Genomic DNA, 21,688 nt, shown 5'->3' with positions numbered 1-21,688 from the left:
AAAGCTAAGACTGCTCTAGAATAGCGTAGAATCTGTACGGCTAAAATATTGCAGAAAACACGTTTACAATAGGAACTTAAAACTTAGTTCGGGAGCAAATAAAAAACACGTAGTACCCAGGAGGGTCAATCCTCCCTCTTGGCGAGCATAATTTGAGGCCCTCTTAGCCTGGTGGTAACTGCACCTGACTAACAGTCTTTTGACCCAGGTTCGGTTCTCAACCATCTACTTTGAGCATTTCAGGTCATTGAATTCTCTAGATATGCTCGCTTAACCATGCTGCTCAACGCGGCTCTTTAAATGCACTTCGAGAGGCCCCTTAAACACGCGAAAATTTTGTCCAAATTGAGAGCTCACGCGGGTAATATATAGGATTAGCAGTTTTCTTTCTAACACACACAAGAACATAAAACAACTCAGCGTCGCAAGAGGTGCTCTCGAACAACAGGCGGAAAGATGTTGATTAGATATTTTCTTGTCTACAAAAAGAAGGGTACCCGACACGGTTTCGAACCCTCTACCCTCAGATCAGCATTCATCCATCTTACCAACTGTGCTATAACGACTACATACGTTGCTCAAAATCGCTTTTATCGTATCAATAAACATATTTCAGATTGAGAGCAATTGAGATCAAGCAAAACTTGAAAAGTAGAGGATCAAAAACTTAGTTGAAAGCTAAGATTGCTCTAGAATAGCGTAGAATCTGTACGGCTAAAATATTGCAGAAAACACGTTTACAATAGGAACTTAAAACTTAGTTCGGGAGCAAATAAAAAACACGTAGTACCCAGGAGAGTCAATCCTCCCTCTTGGCGAGCATAATTTGAGGCCCTCTTAGACTGGTGGTAACTGCACCTGACTAACAGTCTTTTGACCCAGGTTCGGTTCTCAGCCATCTACTTTGAGCCTTTCAGGTCATTGAATTCTCTAGATATGCTCGCTTAACCATGCTGCTCAATGCGGCTCTCTAAATGTACTTCGGGAAGCCTCTTAAATATGCAAAAATTTTGTCCAAATTGAGAGCTCACGCGTGTAATATATAGGATTATCAGTTTTCTTTCTAACACACACAGGAACAAAAAACGACTCAGCGTCGCAAGAGGTGCTCTCGAGCAACAGGCAGAAAGATGTTTATTAGATATTTAGAGCCTCTTAGGTCATTGAACTCTCTCGACATGTTCGCATAACCATGCTGCGCAATGCGGCTCTTAACAAAAGCTTCGAGAGGCCCTTACACATGCAAATACTCAGTCCAAATTTAGAGCTCACGCGTTTAACATATAGGATTAGCGCATTTTTTCTAAAACACACAGCAACATAAGAACGACTCAACGTCGCAAGAAGTGCCTGAACAAAAGGCGGAATGGTGTTGATTAGAAAATTTCATGTATACAAAAAGAAGGGTACCCGACACGGTTTCGAACCCTTGACCCACAGATCAGCAGTCATCCATCTTACCAATTGCGCTAAAACGACTACATACCACCATTTCTCACAATCGCGTTTGTCGTATCAATTTAAATTTTTCAGATTGAGAGCATTTGAGATCACGCAAAAATCAAAAAGTAAAGCGTGAAATATTTAGTTGAAAACGAAGAGTTGTAGAACAGGGCAGAACCTGTGAGGCTAAAGCATTGCAGAAAAACACACGTTTACTATAAGAACTTCAAACATAGTTCGGTCGGAATTAAAAAACATGTAGTACCCAGGACAGTAAATCCTCCCTCTTGGCCAGCATTCTTTCAAGCCCTCTTAGCCTCGTGGTGAAAGCAACTGAGAAACAGTCTCTCATACCAGGTTCGACCATCACCCAAATATATTGAACTCTCTCGTATGTTCGCATAACCATGCTGCGCAAGGCGGCTCTTAAACATGCGCTTTGAGAGGCCCCTTACACGTGCAAAAATTTAGTCCAAATTTAGAGCTTACGCGTTTAACATATAGGATTAGCGAATTTTTTTCTAAAACACAGCAACATAAAACGACTCAACGTTGCAAGAAGTGCCTGAACAAAAGGCGGAATGATGTTGATTAGAAAATTTCATAACTTCAGAATTAGTTCGGGCGGAATTAAAAAACATGTAGTACCCAGGACAATAAATCCTCCCTCTTGGCAAGCATTCTTTTAAGCCCTCTTAGCCTCGTGGTAACTGCACCTGACTAACCTAACAGTCTTTTGTCCGAGGTTCGCTTCTCACCCATCTACTTTGAGCCGTTTAGGTCATTGAACTCTCTCGATATATTCTATTAACCATGCTGCTCAATGCGGCTCGTAAACATGTCCTTCAAGAGGTTCTTAAACATGCAAAAATTTTGTCCAAACTTAGAGCTCACGCGTTTAATATATAGGATTTAGAGTGAAACGCACTCTTGATGTTATCTCTTTGAAATAAAGTAAAGTCATTTTGAAAGTGATGAAGTCATATTTAAGAATGAGGTAAGTCACGTGTGGCCAAAATCTTGATCACGCGAATGAACAAAAAACTCGCTCCACTGAGAGTGAAAAATGACGTCAAGCACGCACCTCAGTTAAAATTGCATGAACGAATGAACAAAAAGCAGATTCGAAGTGGTTGTGACGTCATGTGGTCGTAACAAAAATATTGACGACGAAAAAAAAATAGCAGGACAAGTCCTGACGTACAATTCAAAGCGTTTTCATTGACTAAACAAAAAACTAGACACAAAAACGGACGATGAGAGAATTGGGAAAAACAATTCTGAAAATCAGAGCCAAAATGCCGCATGTGAACAAAAAGCCACCAGCAAGATGAAGATTGATTCAAACAAAAAACTAGGCCTTGAATGAACAATGAATGGATTGTAAAAACATTTCAGAAAATCCGATCCAAGAGAAATCGAATTTTTGTTCAAACACCGTTTTCTCACTCTACTATAAAATTAGAGTGGAAAAATTTAACGCCAAACTACTCGTTTTTTCATTCCACTTCCTGTTTCGTCGTGACCAAAATCACTACAATTTGACTTCAAAAATCATGAAATTTGTGAACAGATCTTCAAAAAAAAAGACAGCGCCCCAATACAATTCAAATTCTTTGAAATGTATAAAACCAAGAGAAGGCCAATAATAGCTCCAGCTATCGCTGTGCAACTATTAAAAACACAAAAAATAATTTCGGACTTTATGTTCTGGGGTGCAATACGATCAGATGAACACAAATTGCTTATTAGATGTCCAAGAAAGTTGAACGCTGTAGCTTATTTAAAAATTTCAAAAAATACAAAGAAAAATTTATTTAAACCATCTACTAGATATTAACAACAGTAAAAATGTAATGACGCGTTATATCAGAACTATCAGAACTGATTTGAACAGAGACTGTTGTTTTATTTCATGTGTAAGATTCTTTCGACAAAATCTTTAGAGGTACGTAGTATTTTTGGTGCCGTAGCGCATGGCTAAAATGTGAAGGCAGAATGCAGGCAAGGACGCATTTGCTCATAATGTTCAAACCTGTCAAATGCAAAACGATGTAAGAAATGGGAAATTGGACAGCAGCATAATTGTGGCATTTCACCCGAATGATGGAGTTCTTACTCAAAAATGAAAGCTGCATTTTTTTTATATTCTAAAATTTACACCGTGGCAACAGATTTCAGTAAATTTACATTGTTTATATAAATAAAAGGCAACCACCAAAAACAATTCTGATAGACTGCTATCAACAAATTTCGAAATATTTGGTGAAATCTGTTTTCCTAATTTTACTCAATTCTGAGCGTCAATTAAAAGCGGTCAGACATCAGATGATTTATTGAAAACATTGACTTCCAACAATTACAAAAACTTTTTCAAGGTTCAAGGCAACACAATTCCAGTTGAAATTTGATAAATTTCTTTTCTGTTGGCTCTGCATTGCTCTGACCTTGGATAATGAGTATAAAGTGAACACATTATGGAACATTAAAGGACATTAAGATATAAAGAAGGCCCTTTTTTGTACTTCAACAAGTCACAGAGAGTCAGATGAGTCAAGTTAAATCGATACGGATTAGGGCTCATACCAAAAGAAATAAAAGTGTCCGAATTGGGTGTTAAATAGTTATTTAAAAAATCGAGCGTTGAAGTTTAGGGCTGATCGAAGAAGTTCGATGGCAATTTAATAGTCGAAATTGGTTCTATCATTGAACATTAAGAACATGAGTGACGAAATTCCATCACTGTAATCCAAGGTTAAATTATCATTTTATTACGGTGATAAATGCTGGCACAAAATAAGAAAATGCGAAGAGGTCGTGTCCATATGGTCCACAAAAGGTTCCAAAAACCCAAAATTACAAAACTACTTATGTGGCCCAATAAAAATAAAAGTTGAACCCTTAGACTTTGTTTTAATACCAGCGACTAGGTTTTGTCTCGGCAACTTGGTTATAGCCTCAATCGAATCTGAGGCCGCATATAGAAAAACGTAAGACCGAAGAGTGCTTGGTAACACACACCCACTCAGCCATTTGATCAGTGAGTAGCTCGCCAGTGTAGCAGCAGATAAAGGAGCCTTTGGGAATGTAGTCCCGACACCTCACTCCAAAGCCCTTGTTTCTAGTTCTGAACACCTCCAGCCTGTGTCTCACACCCAATTGCACCACTCTATTGAAGCACAACTCGCTCTCAGCAGCGCACGCACAGTTAGAGTTGCACTCGTAAACACTAAAATTATTAATAAAACAAGCTTAACAGTATATAGAACTTGAAAAAATTGTGGGTAGTCAATACAATTTATGATTTAGCCAAACTTTAAATGAATAAGCAAGCTGGAATTTTTCATTTCAATGAACTAAACTGTTTTAAAAAATATGCTCATACATTGATTCAATCGTCATGTCTACACACGGTCTGTTATAGTTCGATTTTATAAATTACATGTTGGTGCTGACACAACACACTCAATAACTGTAAAATATAAACACAATTACTCAGCTACAAACATACAAAAACAATAAAAATCGCAACAAATTATCACGAATAAAAATTTTGCCTTGCTAATTTGATTCAACTGAAATAAACAATTATTGAGTTAGAAAATTTTTCGTAAACTTCATAATAAAAAAGAGCGGATAAATGGATGCTAATTAAATTGCATGTTGGTTAAACTGCAGAAACTGATTTGCAGAGCAACCAACACTTTTGCGGCAGCAAAATTAGTTCAATTTATTATTAAAAGTAATTTTAAAAACTCCAAAAAATAAGCCCGAGACTCCTCACAGTACAACACATGTAAGATATAACGCAACTCAGTCGATACATTTACGTGAATTTTTATACCATATACAGCATGCAGATTGTCAGAAAACACAAGCATAGGCTTGTACCTAAAAACTGCGAAAAATGATTTGAATCTGAAATTTTGTGTGACTGCGTACTTTATATTCGAATTCTGGTAAAAGTTTCTTAGAAAAATTGAAAAAATACCACTAAATCAGAAAGATGTATTCCACTTCGAACTTAAACCCTCTAAATAAATTAGGAAAACACAAAGGTCATTTCATGAGTAAGTTAGAATAATTGAGATTTAAAAATGTTAACGCAAAACTTAAAAAATAGCAAGCGATGTCCTGAAATACAACCTAAAAACTTAATTAAATGGCCAGACTATCAAGTTTAGTCAAAAAAGGTAATGGAAGTCAACATAAAAGAGAAAAGAAATGAACAATATTTTCTTCGAGTCAACAAAGCAAATAGCTAATGGAAAACAATCAATATATTATATCGTATATGCAGCGCATTTATCGCCTTATGAAAAAACCAATATGTTCACGGCAGTAAAGACACAAAGAAGCAAAAGACATAGAATTAGGTAAACGCATATTAAAGCCTGCAACAAGCTGTAAAAGGACTGATCTGTTCCTAGTTAGATAACATACACGATCAAACAACAATACCAACAAGTGAGCTGGGTTGACATCGGCTGTGCTTCGCAGGAACTGTTCCAACATACCAAACAAGCTTTATTTCAGGTGGACTTGATCGGAAAACGAATGACAGAAGGCAAAAATTGAAAAATTATCCAAAATTTCCGCATTTTTACCAATGTTTTGTTATGAACATTCCGCAAGCAATTCAAATAACCAACAAACGTAAGGCGGATTGCTCTCAAACGACCGGCGAGTGGTTGGCTCCGTCAGTAGCTAGCCACGGTTTAGTGAGGCTAGCTTAAGCTTAATTGAAGGGGCGTTACGTCTGCGCAGCGGGGGGCAACGATGGGACGGGGATCTTTTTGGCTGCACGTTCCCCCCGTTACGGCCTGAACGATGTGCACGGATGGTGATTGAGGGGGAGGGGGCTGAAGTGAAGGCGAGGTGGGGGTGGGTTGCCTGCGGTGGGGGGATCAATTTCTAAGAATCGCCCTTCACACAAAAAGTATAAGTCTCCAAAACAGTTTCTGTGAATCGCATACTTGGAGACTAGTGAGCTGATAGACTCTAAGACAACTTAATGACCACTGGGCGCTACATCTTTATCCCCTTTCTGAAGACGAAAAGTCTTATGAGTCAGACGGAAAAACACAAAAAAAAACAAGAAGATTAATACAATTGCTAAACATTTGAGACCAATTAACAACGATTTCCTAAAAGTGCTGGTTAGGTTATTTATGACAAAAACAAAAAAAATAACACTACAATTCAGCGTTAATGAGGGTAATACATGATGTCAACAAGCCTTATAACAGCAGCTGATGTACGGCATCAACAAAAGAGTTCAGAAAAGTTATATATAGAGATAGAGTGTGACAGAGATAAAACGTGAACAAGAAAAAGAAGGAAAGAAACCTCAACCAACAGAGGAAAAGAGAAAGAGCTAAGAATTTTTTCCATGATGAGATTGGGCTCTGCAATTTCTAGTTTTCTATCACTATTAGTATTTAAATTATATAGAAAAAACAGAAAAAGACAAAACTTAAAACAAGTTTTCAGATTTCGCAGTGAAAAAAGGTTTAAAACCATGATTTGTCTCTGGAGCTCTGTCATGTAACCCATCTGCAAGACAGAAAAAGTTTTGTTGGTAATGATCGTTAAACTCAGAAAAGGACAAAAATATTCTCAAAAACTTGAAAAAACAATTGCAAATTTCAACAAAGTCTTGCTAAAATTCGTGATATTAATATGTTCAGAACCGTTTCATTGTCTGAAGATACTAACCAGTATCCCTATTTAAAGCGTTAATTAGTTTAACTGACTCATAAAGATACAAACGTAAAACATGATAATAATTTTCCAAAAATGTGAAAAAAATTGAAACTTATAAAAAATTGCTAGAATTTGATTTAAAAATTGATAAACATTCCATTTACTTTAGAAATTATGCGGCGGCTTATTATCAAACCTTGAAGGATGTCCCTGGGCCCCTGGTGCGGGAAAAAATCGAAAAAAACTTCAATAAAAAACAACAATAAAAAACGTGAAGAAATTGCAAACAGTTTTTTTAAATTGCTTAAATTCGTGATATTAAAGTTTTGAAAAAAATTCCAGTCATCTATAAACTATGCAGTAACCTACTATCAAACCCTAGAGGCATTTCCTTGGCTCTTGAGGCTGGGAAAATCTAAAAAATGACAAAAAAATTGAAGTTTTAAAAAAATTGCTAAAATTTGTGATATTAAAATGTTGAAAACTATTCCATGGCCAAAAAAAAATTTTCAGTAGCAAAAAATTGCAACATTTTAATAACAAAAACTCTTAAAAATGACCTTTTAACCTTAAACTACGACCTTCGCAGTAGCTTCACCACAATAAGAACTTGAGGGACTACTAAAAGCGGCTAAGGGCCTCTAATGACCGCTAGGCGCTACCTGTTTGTACCGTTTTTAAGGGCGAAAAGTCGGATGGTCACACAAAAAATCGCATAAGAAAGACCAACATGACTAATATAATGGCAAACTTCATTTGAGAGCAATTAAAAATTTTGAATTCATAACAAAGGTAAACAAAGGGTAGACAAAGCATCAAAAGATCTGATATGTGATTTTCTTTGAAAATTTCAAGCATCAGTTTTTCTCGAGATATTTTGTTTAAAAATCAACGATTAATTCAGGGAGCTTTGCATTGATACTTATTTCGCATCTCTCTCCAAATGACATTGATCAGCCAACAATGACATATCAAAAAATAAAGCCGGGTAGCATAAAGTTCTTAACCCCCCAAATCAATTTATAAGGCTGGAACAATAGGGAACACATTGACAACTATCAAAAGAAATTCGGTAAACTAAAAAATTAAACAGTTTTTTTAAGAAAACAAAAGCACTAACGTTCTTAGCATAACTGGCAACACACTTTACTGCTTAGACAGAAAGAACGGCAAAACTGAGCATAAGAAACTGCTACTAGATGACAATGGAAAAAAAAATTCGAAAGGCGTGGATAATAACTTGTTGGAAACAAATGGGGTCCATGTTATTAAAAACATTAGCTACATGTTCAAACGTTTAAGGATGCTGAACTATGCCTCATTAAAAGTCAAACTGGAGCTGCAAATAACGAGACTAGAGGAGAAAGTCACAAGAACAAATACGGGCAAAACTAACAAAAATCAGTTTTGATGTCAACATCATGAAAATTATTAACTAAGTTCGGACACGGCTGAAAAGATTCACAATTATGAACAACAAATCGGGGAAAAAATCTTTGACATTTTCAAAAAAAGGTGTCAACGTGAAAAAAAAAACATTAACAGCCTATTGAGATCTTCAGACGATTGCAACTCTGAACCAATAGGATCTCTTACCCTTTAATAGCGTTTATCAGCCAAAAATATCAACTAAAAGTTTCTTCTAGACTCCACATAGAACAACCGAAATTAAAAGGCGATGCTCAAATGTTGGAGAAAAACTCACCCAAAGTAATGCTGGTCGTACAATTTCCTGTTATCATATCCAGCCAAGTTCTCCTCGGGAAAGTATCGATCCCCTTTAGCACTCTCAATTGTCAACTTCACACAAGCACATTTCAATTTATCTCTACAATTGTCAGTGCATTCGCAACATACAAGGAATTCTGGGTCGGAGCTTCTTCGTTCCTCAACTTCCGGGCTGGATTTATTTTGTAAAATGTAGCTTCGGAAAATCGGCAGCAAGTTACGCTCAAGATCATTGACAGCTCGAACTGCGTATTTCTCTTCGCCTTTTGATACGTCGTCATTTACAACATTGCAAGGTACCAGATCTGAGTTTTCAAAGACGTCCAAGATTTCACAGTCAAAGGCAAAAGTATCAATGGGTAATTTAATTTCAGTCTTCGCTAAATAATCAGCAACTTCTTCTATGTTTCTAAGCATACGCCCACATGGAGCTTTGTAAGCTAGAACTAAATCTTCGTAGGCATTATCTGGATAGAATTTTACTTTAATTTCATCGAAAAAATTCTCTTCGGCTAAAACTACTCGCTCAAAACCATTTCTAATTGGTTCTAGCAACAAACTTTCATTATAATAGCTGTCTTTCAGGGACTTTGATTTCAAACAATCGGGTGAACAAAGTTCATGCGATTCGTACACAATTGTGCTCTCAGGCAAAACTGATTTCAAAAGTTGTACTCTCGATCCAATGATAGGCAAATCGTTGTTGTTCTCATCTGTGTTATAACCAGATAACCAATCATTTGAGTTAAGGTTAAAATTATTTTGGCTTGAAGAGCGAGAAGATCGACTGAGGACTTTGTTATCGACACTGTATGCTCCATCGCCCAGAAAAGTTGGAGTCAGTGTTGACTTAACGTGAGTGAACCCGAAACTTTCAACCCTATCGATCAAGAACTGGTCCATGTAATCATTCGAACCATTTAATGGCTGCGCATTTGAGAATTCATCTCGGAAAGTTGGGCTCAAATTGTTCGAAGAAACGGGTTCAGAAATCCGGGTTTGAATAAAATTTTTTTGAGCATTAAGGGCAACCTGATTTTGCAAAGGCAATTGCTCGCCCATTTGTTGAAAACCGTGAAAGTGGGGTCTCCTAGGAGCTCCAAAAGCATTAAATGGCACAATTACTGATCTTTGGTGGTCGCTGGGAGGGAATCTAGGCTGAAGTCCAGTGAATCTGTAAGAATTCTGCCCCTGTAATGGCCGCGGAGATCCCGCGTTGGGCATGAATAAACCAGAGACAAAGTTTGTCGTATTAGACACGGGTGAACTGGAAATAACATTATGAGAAGTTGAGCGAAGGGAGCAGAGAAATCTGTCAATTTCATCTTTAACTGATTTTATGCAGGGTGATCCGTTGAAAATCCACTCGGCACTCATTTCTGTACTGTCCGTATACAGCACGTGCATCAAACTGCAGTCCTTTTGCTTGATTACAGCCGGGTTCCTGAAGAAATATATGTTAACCCTGTCTAAACTGGTGCAGTTGCTGTGAAAAATGTACCAGTACTGGATTGGAACTAGTATATCTTAACTTTCAAGCATATTAAAACAACTGCTCTTAGGCTCTCAAACGTTGAAATTTCTTGGGCAACAGCTTCAAAAAAAAACCTCTTGCTTGTAAACTACTACTAATCTGAATAACAAGAAGGCTCCCTTATTCTGCGCGTGGCACAGAGTGCTCCAACATTCGCATTTGAAATCCTAATAAATATCAAATCAAAATATCGAAAATGATATTTCAGAAACGTTCGTTTTAGCACCAATTATTATTTATATCAAGCTGCTACGAAAAAAGTCAAAGTTATTTAGCTGAAACTAGAAACAGAAATAGCAGGACAAAATATTTGAGTTTTCAGAGGAACCAAAAAAACCTGAGTGAGGAACCTTTAATTAAGAAATACTCTGATGCACGTAACTTATCAATAATACCAAAAGCCTTCAGGTTTGAGTGTTTTTGGATTATAAACGATTATGATTGAGCTTCATCAGTTTTTATCAAAAACTCTTTCAGCAATTAAAGATTTTAAAACAAAATCTGAAGTCAAATTGATGACTTCTGATTCAAAGTTAACAGTTTTTCTTGCCCTCTTCTTTTCCCAGCACGAATGTTTTGTTCAAAAACATTGGTAAATGTAGCTGCAGAACATACAAATTTTTTTTAAATTTACCAAGATAATCAAAAAAACCGTTTAATCATAAAGGAAACGGAAGATCCACTTCACGTGTATTCGGTGAAACCTATTTCAAGTTATTACTAGCCATGCCAAAATTCTCTTAACTAACTGTTCTAAAGTTTGTTCTTGCAACATCCCTTAAACGTTGGTTTGGTAAAATGAAGGACTTAAATAGCAGGTAGGATTAAAATAAATTTTGGACAATTGTATAGGCATGCGGCAAGCTAAAAAGAGCATAAAACAAAGCAGCAGTCAAAGAACGGCAAGTAAAAAAAAACTCGCGAAAATCTGTTTCCTATCTTATCTTAGAAATAGCCAGCCGAGCTCTGAACACTAATGTTATTTTTCTAATCAACCTGTGCTGCCTCAGTGTGATCATACGCCCCGTCAAATTGTTCTTCCAATCAACCTCAAAATGATCAAAAATTAAGACGAGTTCAAAAAACAGACTGCACCTTAAATTATATGAAATTGGAACTCAATAATAATTCACTGAAAACTTGGAGCTGCTCCTGTTAACTCTTATTCGTTGCTATTTCAATGAACAACACAAACATAACAAAACTGCCTGCTATTGGGAAAAAGTACACTTAAATTTAAATTTTCTCTTAGTTTTTCAGGTTTGGTATAAAGCAGATTTGTAATTTTAAGATTTTCAAAAAAATTGTAATAATTTACCATTATTAGACAGATCTGAAATGATTTTCTCCCCTTTGATCGAGACGTCAACAAAGAATGAAAAACAAACTGATTATTGGATGTAAAATTAGGTTGACTGATAAGTCATACCGAGGAGCTGACTAAAAATTCATAAAAGCGTCTAAAAATTGGCTGAAATTCGTCCCAATTTATTTTCGTACTATTTGAAAAAATCAATAAAACAACTAAAATTATGTTTTTCAACGATACCCTCGAAAAAACAGCTAGTTGTCGTAAATGATTGAATTTACACCAAATTTTCAATTAAACTGATCAAAAATTAGGCTAAATTGCCTTAAATTATGGCTAGCAAATGTTCAAAACTTTTGTTTCCAAAAAACAAAACTCCTAAAATATAGCCTGCAGATTGCCGAAAAATAGCCACGGTGGCCTTCCATGAATTGAAACAACTGAAGAAACAAGACAGCAATAATGACCACCAGTCCTTTAATAAACCACTAGATTTTTTGGTTCGATTCGGACTGTCATTTTTATGAAACACATACGCTCTATAAGGAACAAGCCCTCATATAGCTTCTCCAAAGTTAATATTCGAAATCGAAAACTTGAGACTCAATAATCAAGAAATAGGGCATATACGTTTGGCACTACTTAGATGCACACTATTGACTTCTAACTAGTAAATATTGATAAAATTTAAAGTTCATTAAGCGAATTTAGCAGTCATTTTTGAGTGAAGTAAGTCACGCAATTGACCGCCTAAAATCAGAAAAAAAGAGGTCACGCACACAAATTTTAAGAGCAAAGCAGTAGAAATCATTGAAAACGAAAAAGTCAATTCCAAAAAGTCAGGTCGCAAGAATCATCAATGGAGACGACGAACTGAAAAAAATAGCAGGACAAGTGCTGACGTACAATTCAGAGAACTTTCATTAACTTAACAACAAACTAGACATAGAACGGACTATGAATGAATTGGGAAAACCATTTCTGAAAACATCAGATAAAAAAATAGAAAAAAAAACAGAAAATCAATGTCAAATTGCGCATTTGAAGAAAAGAATAACTAAAGTGAAATGGAAATTTGGTTCACACAAAAGTATAGAATTAACTATGATTGGACTGGGAAAACCATTTAGAAAAAATCCGATCCAAAAACTCGAAAAACAGTTAAAATCGACGTGAAATTGCCGCATGTGAACAAAAAACCACCAGCGAGAAAGCGAATTTTTGGTCAAACTCTTTTTTCTCAAAATTTTTTTCTCACTCTACTTTAAAATAAGAGCAAAAAATTTCACGTCGCAAAATCACTCGCTTTTTTGCTCCAATTCCTGATTCGGCGTGACCAAAATCACTACTCCAATTCGACTTCAAAAATCATGAAAATGTGCGAACAGATCTTAAAAAAAAAGAATTCAATTCAATACAATTCAAATTCTTTGAATTGTAAAAAAGCACGATGTCCCCAATAATAGCCGCTATCGCTTCGCGGCTATTTAATATCTATTTGTGAAATTCTAGATGCAGAGAGCTTCAATTTGATACCACATAAGCTAGCCTGGTAAGCCCTCAAAAAAGTCGAAAATTGTTTGAACAAAAAAGTGGGGCTGGCATAAAAGTTCTCCCGTTTTTTAAAATGTGGGAACAATAACATTCTTTTTCTGTTTCTCATAGAAATGACTAATAAGTAGAGGAGCTAACGTGATTCCTTCTCGGATGATATGCACCATTTCTCCCACTTCCCTGCCTGATTTTATGATCCGGGGCCACATGAAAAAGTAGAGCCTGAGCAACTCCCTGCCCTCACTAGTCCTGCACTCCTTCCACACCTCCTCCATCTTCACTTGGTGCTGTTCGTTCACTCCTCGGCTACTCATCAGGTGGAAAACACTTCCCACTGACACATACTTCACGTCTCCACAGTCAAAACACACCAGGAATCTAGTGCATTGAAAATTGGAGGAAATGATCATGCATTTATCATCATTGAAATCAAAACACAGATCTCGCCTTTTGATATTCTACAAGCAATATATTCTATATATTTATGAATTTCCACCCGCTTATTTTTTCTCACTTTACCTTAAAACTGGGACCAATTTAATACATTTAATTACACACAATTGGAAAGACGATTGGGGGGGGGGGGGGGGGTGATTAAAAAAGACACGAGCGGAAAGCAGGCAAAATAGAACCGAGCGGAAAGCAGGCAAAATCCTATCAAGTCAAAACAGTTATCAAGAATTACCGAAAAAGCCGGTCTTCGGATACCAGTTTCAAATTTCACGAAGCGAATCCAGAACAGAGTTACCTATCATTGGTACGACTCGATGGCATCTCCATCAATGCTCCAGTGGCCAGGTCTTCATCTTTCATATTGACAGAATGACTGTAGCCACATCTGGGAAGTGAAGCCAGCACTCGAAGACCCACTTGGAAGCTAGATCGTTCTGATGAAGTGCAGAGAGCAAGTTGGTTGGAAAGAACTGTGTCTTTCTCACAACCACTCCGGAAAGACACCTCGAACCGGCTCTAAAGAACAACAGGAATAACGAGAGTTAAAAGGCTGAGGGAGAGAGGAAGAAACGTCAGAGATCGGAGAAAACATCAAGATTGGCAATAAGAAATAATCAGCAAACATTTAAATTTTAGATCAATATAAACCAAGATTATTTGATAATGGAGACCGCGCAGATCGCAAGAATTCAAAATTTTTTCGTCACAGGAATAACTGATTAGTTTTCCGTTAAGATTTAAAGCTAATTAGTTCAGTAGTCAGAATACTCTTAGCCTGTAAAACTGGGCCGATATAATTATTTTTCTAGTTGAGGTATTGTCTTGAGCAACCACAGCAATAAATTAGGCAGCACTTTTCAGCCCGCACGTTTGACAGAGAAATCGATGATGTCGAGTTGTCACGAAGGCAAAATACCAATTATTTCGCCATTACTGAAGTCTTAATTTCGCAATGGAAAACAAAATCTTATGCCTACGGTCATATCAACTATTGCAAGGAAATATTTCCAAATTTTAATCTCAGCTCAATTTTCTACAATTTGATTTTATACCAATCTGTGAACTATAAAAGGAATCTTTGTACGATACAGCATAAAAATACTGACCGGATCCTCATTCGGGTCAAGGGTAGCTACAACAGAGTTGAGGGTCGCCTTCTCCCACGTATTACTTCTCACCCGCAAGGCAAATACACTGCACCCTCTGCGTACAATACTTCCACTGAACAAAACAATGCATCTCACAGTCAAATAATTAATTAACGTTTCTTAAAAAGTATTATACCCTAATTGGTAGTAAAAGCAAAACTTAAGAGCTCAAAACAGATGACCATAATAGCGGTCATCTGATACTGGGCTTTACGGGTTTATCCCGTTTCCATTTTGATTTCGTTTTCAATACATATTCTGTTCACTTTAGATTACATTGCTGAGCAACTGCTGTTTACACACTTTTAGCAGAATGAGAAAAGAAGGAAACTAGCCGAGAGAAGTCAAAAGTACTTCATGCAAAATGTCGAAAAGGCGGCCAAATGAGGTAAACCGAAACAAATCTTTAATCGAAGAAACAAAAAAACATAGCAGAACAAGTCCTGACGTTCAATTCAAAGAATTTTCACTGACTAAAAAAACAATATCAACTAGACCTAGAACCTACTATGAGTGAATTGGAAAAACCATTTCTAATAAAAATCAGATCAAAAAAATTTGAAAAAAAACAGAAAATCAATGTCAAAATGCAGCATGTGAACAAAAAACCACTAGCGAGAAATGGAAATTTAGTTCAAACATAAAAACTAGGCCTAGAATGAACTATGAACGGATTGGGAAAACCATTATGAAAAAAAAATCCGATCCAAAAAATCGAAAAAACAGTAAAAATCAAAGTGAAATTGCCGCATGTGAAATTGTCGCATGTTTATCACTAGCGATAAGACAAATTTTTGATCAAAAACCGTTTTCTCACTTTACAGATGGATTAAAAAGATTTATATGAATTCAGAATATGAATATCTGTTGTTGGAAAAACACGATCGATCAACGATAGATCTCAAAAAAGATCTCAAAAGAGAAAGGGAAAAATTAAGTTAAAAATATAAGGGAAAAAAAACTTATAAATTTTTAAATAAAATTCTCAAAAAATTGCAAATTCTCAACAACAATTCTCAAAACAGCCTAAAAAAGCAGTTCATGTTGATTCACTGAGCACACACACGACACTCACGCGTTACGGAAAACATTCAAAACTTTGACAAGAAATAAAATTAAAAAAAAACTGCGGAGTTGATTATTCTATTTTATGAAAATAAGTACAATCAAGCCTTTAATTATTTTCACTTAATAACAATAACCCTACAAACAGACCTTATTGAACAATTGAACATTAAAAAATTGAAAGCCTGAAACAAAGAATTAGCCTAAAAAACTTACAAAACAGAAAAATTAAGCAAAAAAATTGTTTCAATTTAGCCTAATCTCATCAACTGAAGAACTTAAATTGATATTAGTCAGTTCAGAAGGCTACGAAGATCGACAAAAAAACTAAATAGAACCAAGAAAAATACCCAAAACAGACACTAAAAACATGAAAAGGAGTACAAAGAGAGCTCACAAAAAACGTATAGAACGGCAAAAAATAGCTAGAGATTGCATATAAAACTCTAATAAATAACTGAGATTGTCAAAAAGGCTCCCAAAAGTACAATTACTTGTTAATTTGGTTTAGAAAAAAACCAATTCACATGGGAAAATAAAAGAAACCAGAAAACAGCTTCCAAATGGCGCACTTGATTAAAAAAATTGCTCGTTCAGCGAAATTTTTTTCACCTATATTTCTTGCTCTTTCTCAAAAACTTGCTCTTTTCAGATGTGGCATTGATTTTTACATCCTGTTTTTAAAACACTCCAAAAAATTATCGATGAAGAAGACGTACCACCAATACTCCTCTTCGAGTCGCGTAAAAAAATAAGAGCGCTATAATATCCAGCGGAGACGCTGACGGCGACTATTAAAAAGAAAGTAAATTAGAGGGGATTATTTCACCTATTATAACCAAGAAAAATGAAGGGACTATAGGGAGAGAACAAAAACGGGTTTTCTTATAACTGGCTTTAATTTAATTGGTGTTTCAGGTTATGAAATAATTGATTAAGTTTTTGGAGTTCCAAGAGGAGCAAAATGATAGCATAGGGCTTCTTGTTCAGTCAATTTTGTAATTAATCCGCAGCCCTAGCGATATAGATTCTATGAAAACAATATTTTAAAAAGGAAATCAGTTAATTCATCGAGCACTTCGAAAACCAGGGGCCATGGACCTAGGGGGCAACAAGTACAATTACGGACTTCTGATATTTCCCGTTGGTGACCACCGTACGTTATGCACCTCCAGTAACAGAGCACGTGTCATCACACAGTAAATCATTATGAAAAAACATGGAACGCGTGACTGGGGGTGCAAATAATATGCACCCACCAAGGGGAGGGGGAGGGGACCAACCGGAACGATGCCGGTCTTCAAATGACGTCATGGGACCTTACAATAGACCGCTATCAAGATTTCGGATCTTTTCTGTTTCTGCCCCCAGCTTAGTGGGTGCATATTCTTTGCAACCCCCAAACGCACATGCTATATTTTTACATATTGATTTACTATGTAATGACACGCGCTCTGTAATTGGGGTTGCATAATGTACTGGGGGAGGCGGCACAAACTGAAAAGATCCCAGATTTCTTTTCATTTGACGTTTAGTATTAAACTCAGTTCAGCTGCTCAAAATTGTGAATGAGAGAGCAACTTTTATAACGGAAAGCTCAATAAATTAAGGACATAAAAGTCACCACCGACAAGACAAAACGATCAAGCAAATTTTTGCAGAAGAAAAGACACACACCAAAAAAATACTTCCATCTTAAAGATCAATTACTACTAGTCGAAACCTGTAAAAAAATATTTTAAAACTAGCTAACAGACTTTTTCTTTGGTACTTCAAATACGAAAGAGACAAAAAGAGAAAACGGAGCATTTGACGCGCTTCACGGTATTGATTACAGATTTCCTTCTTCATGTATTAAAAATCAACGGCTAACTAACAATACTAACAATCGAAGCACAAAAAGATTAATAAAAGTTTACACAGACAGAGCCTTGTCTAACAACTAAAAGCCAAAGGGAGACTTAGAGTAAATTGTTTGAGCACCAAAAAAATGAACTCAAAATCAATGCATCAAAATAAATTGAATTAGCCAGGATACAAGTCATCTAAGAAAATGGATTTGTTCTGTTTCGGCCCACCAGTGTGTTTTATTTCTGCCCAAATTACCATTCATGCGTTGTTATATTGCACGTTACTATGCAAAAAATAGTACGTTGCTATATTCTTAAAATCTTCGATGACGCAAATACATATGCAAGACAATGTGATATGGCCTTTTAACTTTAAACTTATGCCAACTCATCTCAGAAGCTTCAGAGCATCGTGAAAACAAAAAAAAACAAACAGTCTTCTTGAAAAGACTGCATTGCACCTCAACTTAATGTCCTTCTAATTCATCGATTTATATTGCTCTTCTCTTCACTCTTTTTAGCAAGCTAAACAGATCTTCGCAGATAGAGATGTGAAAAGACAAGGCTAAATGAAACATTCCTATTTGTCGCCTGAAAACTCTGATTAAGAAAACACAACTAACAAAAACTTAAATCAAAAAGACAAAAGAAAAAATCTAGAAAACTTCAGAAATTGGAGTCTTCGTTTCTTCAAATATTTGAAGCCTTCAAACATGGTCTTGAGAGCTAAATAATTTAAATTAGCTTCGCAATCGCATGCTTAGCGCTAATACCTATTTGCATTATTGCAATGTGAGGTAGAACAGAACTATTAACTAAGCCACACAAACGATTGCTGTAGAATACGATAATCAACAGCAGCAGCTTCTGTAACGTAAATAACAGTTGAGCTGTTGATGTTAAAATGTAAAAAGGTCGAAAAATCGGTAGTACGAGGGTCTCAAGATCAGCAGTACTAAAATACTTCATACACACTTTGTTCGAAAGCAATTAAAATATATGGGTAATATTACTTTGCCTGCATACTATCTTTCAAAATGGAAGAATCACACAAGAAATTATAAACATTTTCATGAAACTAATTTTCGTCGCAATTCGAAAATTTTCACCAAAAAATGCACAATAAAAGAAGCAATTAGTTGATAATCGATAACATTTAACCCACATAATATCGTACAAAATGGAAAAAAGAAAAATTATAAAACTTTGATAAAACCTTTCTTTGCCGCACGCCTTCCTTGACAGAAACGCAATTCGAAGACTTTTACCAAAAAATGCACAATAAAAGAAGCAATTATTTGATTATCGATAACAATTAACCCAAGAGGGGCAAACTTCCTGACAAAATTTGAATAAATCAATTTGAATTCAAGAGAAAATTTGGATCACTTTTAACAACTGCAACCAAAATAAGAATATGATTTATTTTGTTCGCAAGAAGGCCAAATAGTTGATTTACAGACGTAGAGTCTTTCAAAGACTTGTAAATGGCCTTGAGAGCTAATTAATATAAATAAATGTTCAAAAATTAGCTTTTCAATCACACACTTAGTGTCAATACCGAATTGCAATATTGAAAAGAGAGGCAGAACAAAAAGAAATAAAGCCGAAGGACCACAAAAATTAATCGACATCACGTCTCTGTGACAATATAGATAATTAAGTAAGCCGCACAAACGATTAATGTAGAATACCTTAATCAACAGCAGTAGCTTCTGTAACGTAAACTACAATTCAGCTAAAACTTTGTCTGAAAAAATTGTCTGAAGTTTTTGTAACAGGTAGTCTCTCATCTCAGACAATATTAAATTAACCCTGGCGAGGGTTATCTAACTCAAGTAAAACGTTTATCGTTTTACCACAAAATTACTAGGCAGGGGGGTTGCTGGGTGGATATTTAGGGGAGTGGTGGGGGTCAATCTCGAAGAGCGTCCATTTACACCCGTTATTTATGTCTCCTCGACAGTTTCGGATTTCAAATTTAAAAACCAATAATTCCCTAAAGCAATTGCTCAGTAAGTGACTTAAAGCCCTAGCAGATTTTCCTACCTGTTTATACCGTTTCTCAGGACAAGAACTAGGAAAAATTGGCGGACACAAAAAAATAGGGTCCACACGAAAAATCGGTAGTACTAAAAGTCCTGAGATCAGCAATACCAATTTAAATCCTACAAACATTGTTTGAAAGCAATTTAAATACATGGGTAACTAATTCTGCCTTTATAATGCCTCACAAAATGGAAAAGAATACTCACAACAGAGTATTAAAATTTTGATGAAAATCTTTGTCGCAAGCTTTCTTTAACGGAACTCAATGCGCTCAATTATTTTCAGTTATAATGCACAATAAAATAAGCAATTAGTTGATACTAGATACAATTTACCCGAAAGGGGGGAGTAAATCTGCTGACAAAATATGTACGCATCACTTTCAGTTCTGAATTCAAGAGAAAATTTGAATCACTTAACAACTGCAACCAAAACAAGAATATGGAAGATTCGGTTCATTTACAGACGTAGAGTAGGCCCAGCTTCAAGAGGATGACCATAGATATCTTTGGATCACTTTTAACAACTGCAACCAAAATAAGAATATGATTTATTTTGTTCGCAAGAAGGGCAAATAGTTGATTTACAGACGTAGAGTCTTTCAAAGACTTGTAAATGGCCTTGAGAGCTAATTAATATAAATAAATGTTCAAAAATTAGCTTTTCAATCACACACTTAGTGTCAATACCGAATTGCAATATTGAAAAGAGAGGCAGAACAAAAAGAAATAAAGCCGAAGGACCACAAAAATTAATCGACATCACGTCTCTGTGACAATATAGATAATTAAGTAAGCCGCACAAACGATTAATGTAGAATACCTTAATCAACAGCAGTAGCTTCTGTAACGTAAACTACAATTCAGCTAAAAAATTGTCCGAAAAAATTGCCTAAAGCAAATGCTCAGTAAGTGACTTAAAGCCCTAGGGGATTTTCCTAACTGTTTATACCGTTTCTCAGGACAAGAACTAAGAAAAATTGGCGGACACAAAAAATAGGGTCCACACGAAAAATCGGTAGTACTAAAAGTCCTGAGATCAGCAATACCAATTTAATTCCTACAAACATTGTTTGAAAGCAATTTAAATACATGGGTAACTAATTCTGCCTTTATAATGCCTCACAAAATGGAAAAGAATACTCACAACAGAGTATTAAAATTTTGATGAAAATTTTTGTCGCAAACTTTCTTTGACGGAACTCAATGCGCTCAATTTTTTTCAGTTATAATGCACAATAAAATAAGCAATTAGTTGATACTAGATACAATTTACCCGAAAGGGGGGAGTAAATCTGCTGACAAAATATGTACGCATCACTTTCAGTTTTGAATTCAAGAGAAAATTTGAATCACTTAACAACTGCAACCAAAACAAGAATATGGAAGATTCGGTTCATTTACAGACGTAGAGTAGGCCCAGCTTCAAGAGGATGACCATAGATATCTTTGGATTTAAAAACTTTTTTCGGTTCGTAAACTCCTCAGGACACGATGGTCAGCGCCCCCAACAGATCTCTGGTCCGGTGTTCGAGTGTGTGCGTACTTTTGCGTACGTGCGTGCGAGTGTGTTTCGTTGTGTTCGTCGTTGTTGTCTCGTGTTTGTTTGTTGGGGGTATAATAGCTGCTACGGCAAGGTTTTATTTGCAGCACGAATTTGAGTTCAGTTCTGAATTTTGCTCCCTCAAAAAGCAAAAGACTAAGACTGAGAAACTAAAATGAATAATGAATAAAATAATTAACAAAAATCAATTTGGTTTCCAAAAACAAAAGTCGTGTCTTCATACAATAATTGCCCTGACAGAGAAAATAAATCATTACGTTGAAGAAAAAGATATAGTCGTAACAAT

General features: G+C 35.9%; 2 protein-coding genes across 2 annotated transcripts in view; both read right to left on the bottom strand.

Annotated features, from left to right (window-relative positions):
- LOC142342481 (mitochondrial potassium channel ATP-binding subunit-like) overlaps positions 1-21,688 on the bottom strand; it is a 230,834-nt gene that overhangs the window by 76,939 nt on the left and 132,207 nt on the right. The window lies entirely within an intron of this gene.
- LOC142351439 (histone-lysine N-methyltransferase SETDB1-B-like) overlaps positions 1-21,688 on the bottom strand; it is a 123,364-nt gene that overhangs the window by 38,213 nt on the left and 63,463 nt on the right. The window contains exons 7-11 of the mRNA XM_075403449.1: positions 14,834-14,948; positions 14,023-14,243; positions 13,413-13,652; positions 8,855-10,321; positions 4,465-4,672 (exon numbers count right to left, since the gene is read on the bottom strand). Of these exons, the coding sequence (XP_075259564.1) occupies positions 4,465-4,672; positions 8,855-10,321; positions 13,413-13,652; positions 14,023-14,243; positions 14,834-14,948 (2,251 nt within the window). The remainder of the gene's footprint in view (positions 1-4,464; positions 4,673-8,854; positions 10,322-13,412; positions 13,653-14,022; positions 14,244-14,833; positions 14,949-21,688) is intronic.

Source organism: Convolutriloba macropyga, chromosome 1 (assembly GCF_964194025.1).
Source record: "Convolutriloba macropyga chromosome 1, txConMacr16.3, whole genome shotgun sequence".
Classification (NCBI taxonomy): Eukaryota; Metazoa; Xenacoelomorpha; order Acoela; family Convolutidae; genus Convolutriloba; species Convolutriloba macropyga.
Note: the sequence above shows the minus strand (reverse complement) of the source record. Positions and strands in the feature narration are given on the sequence as shown.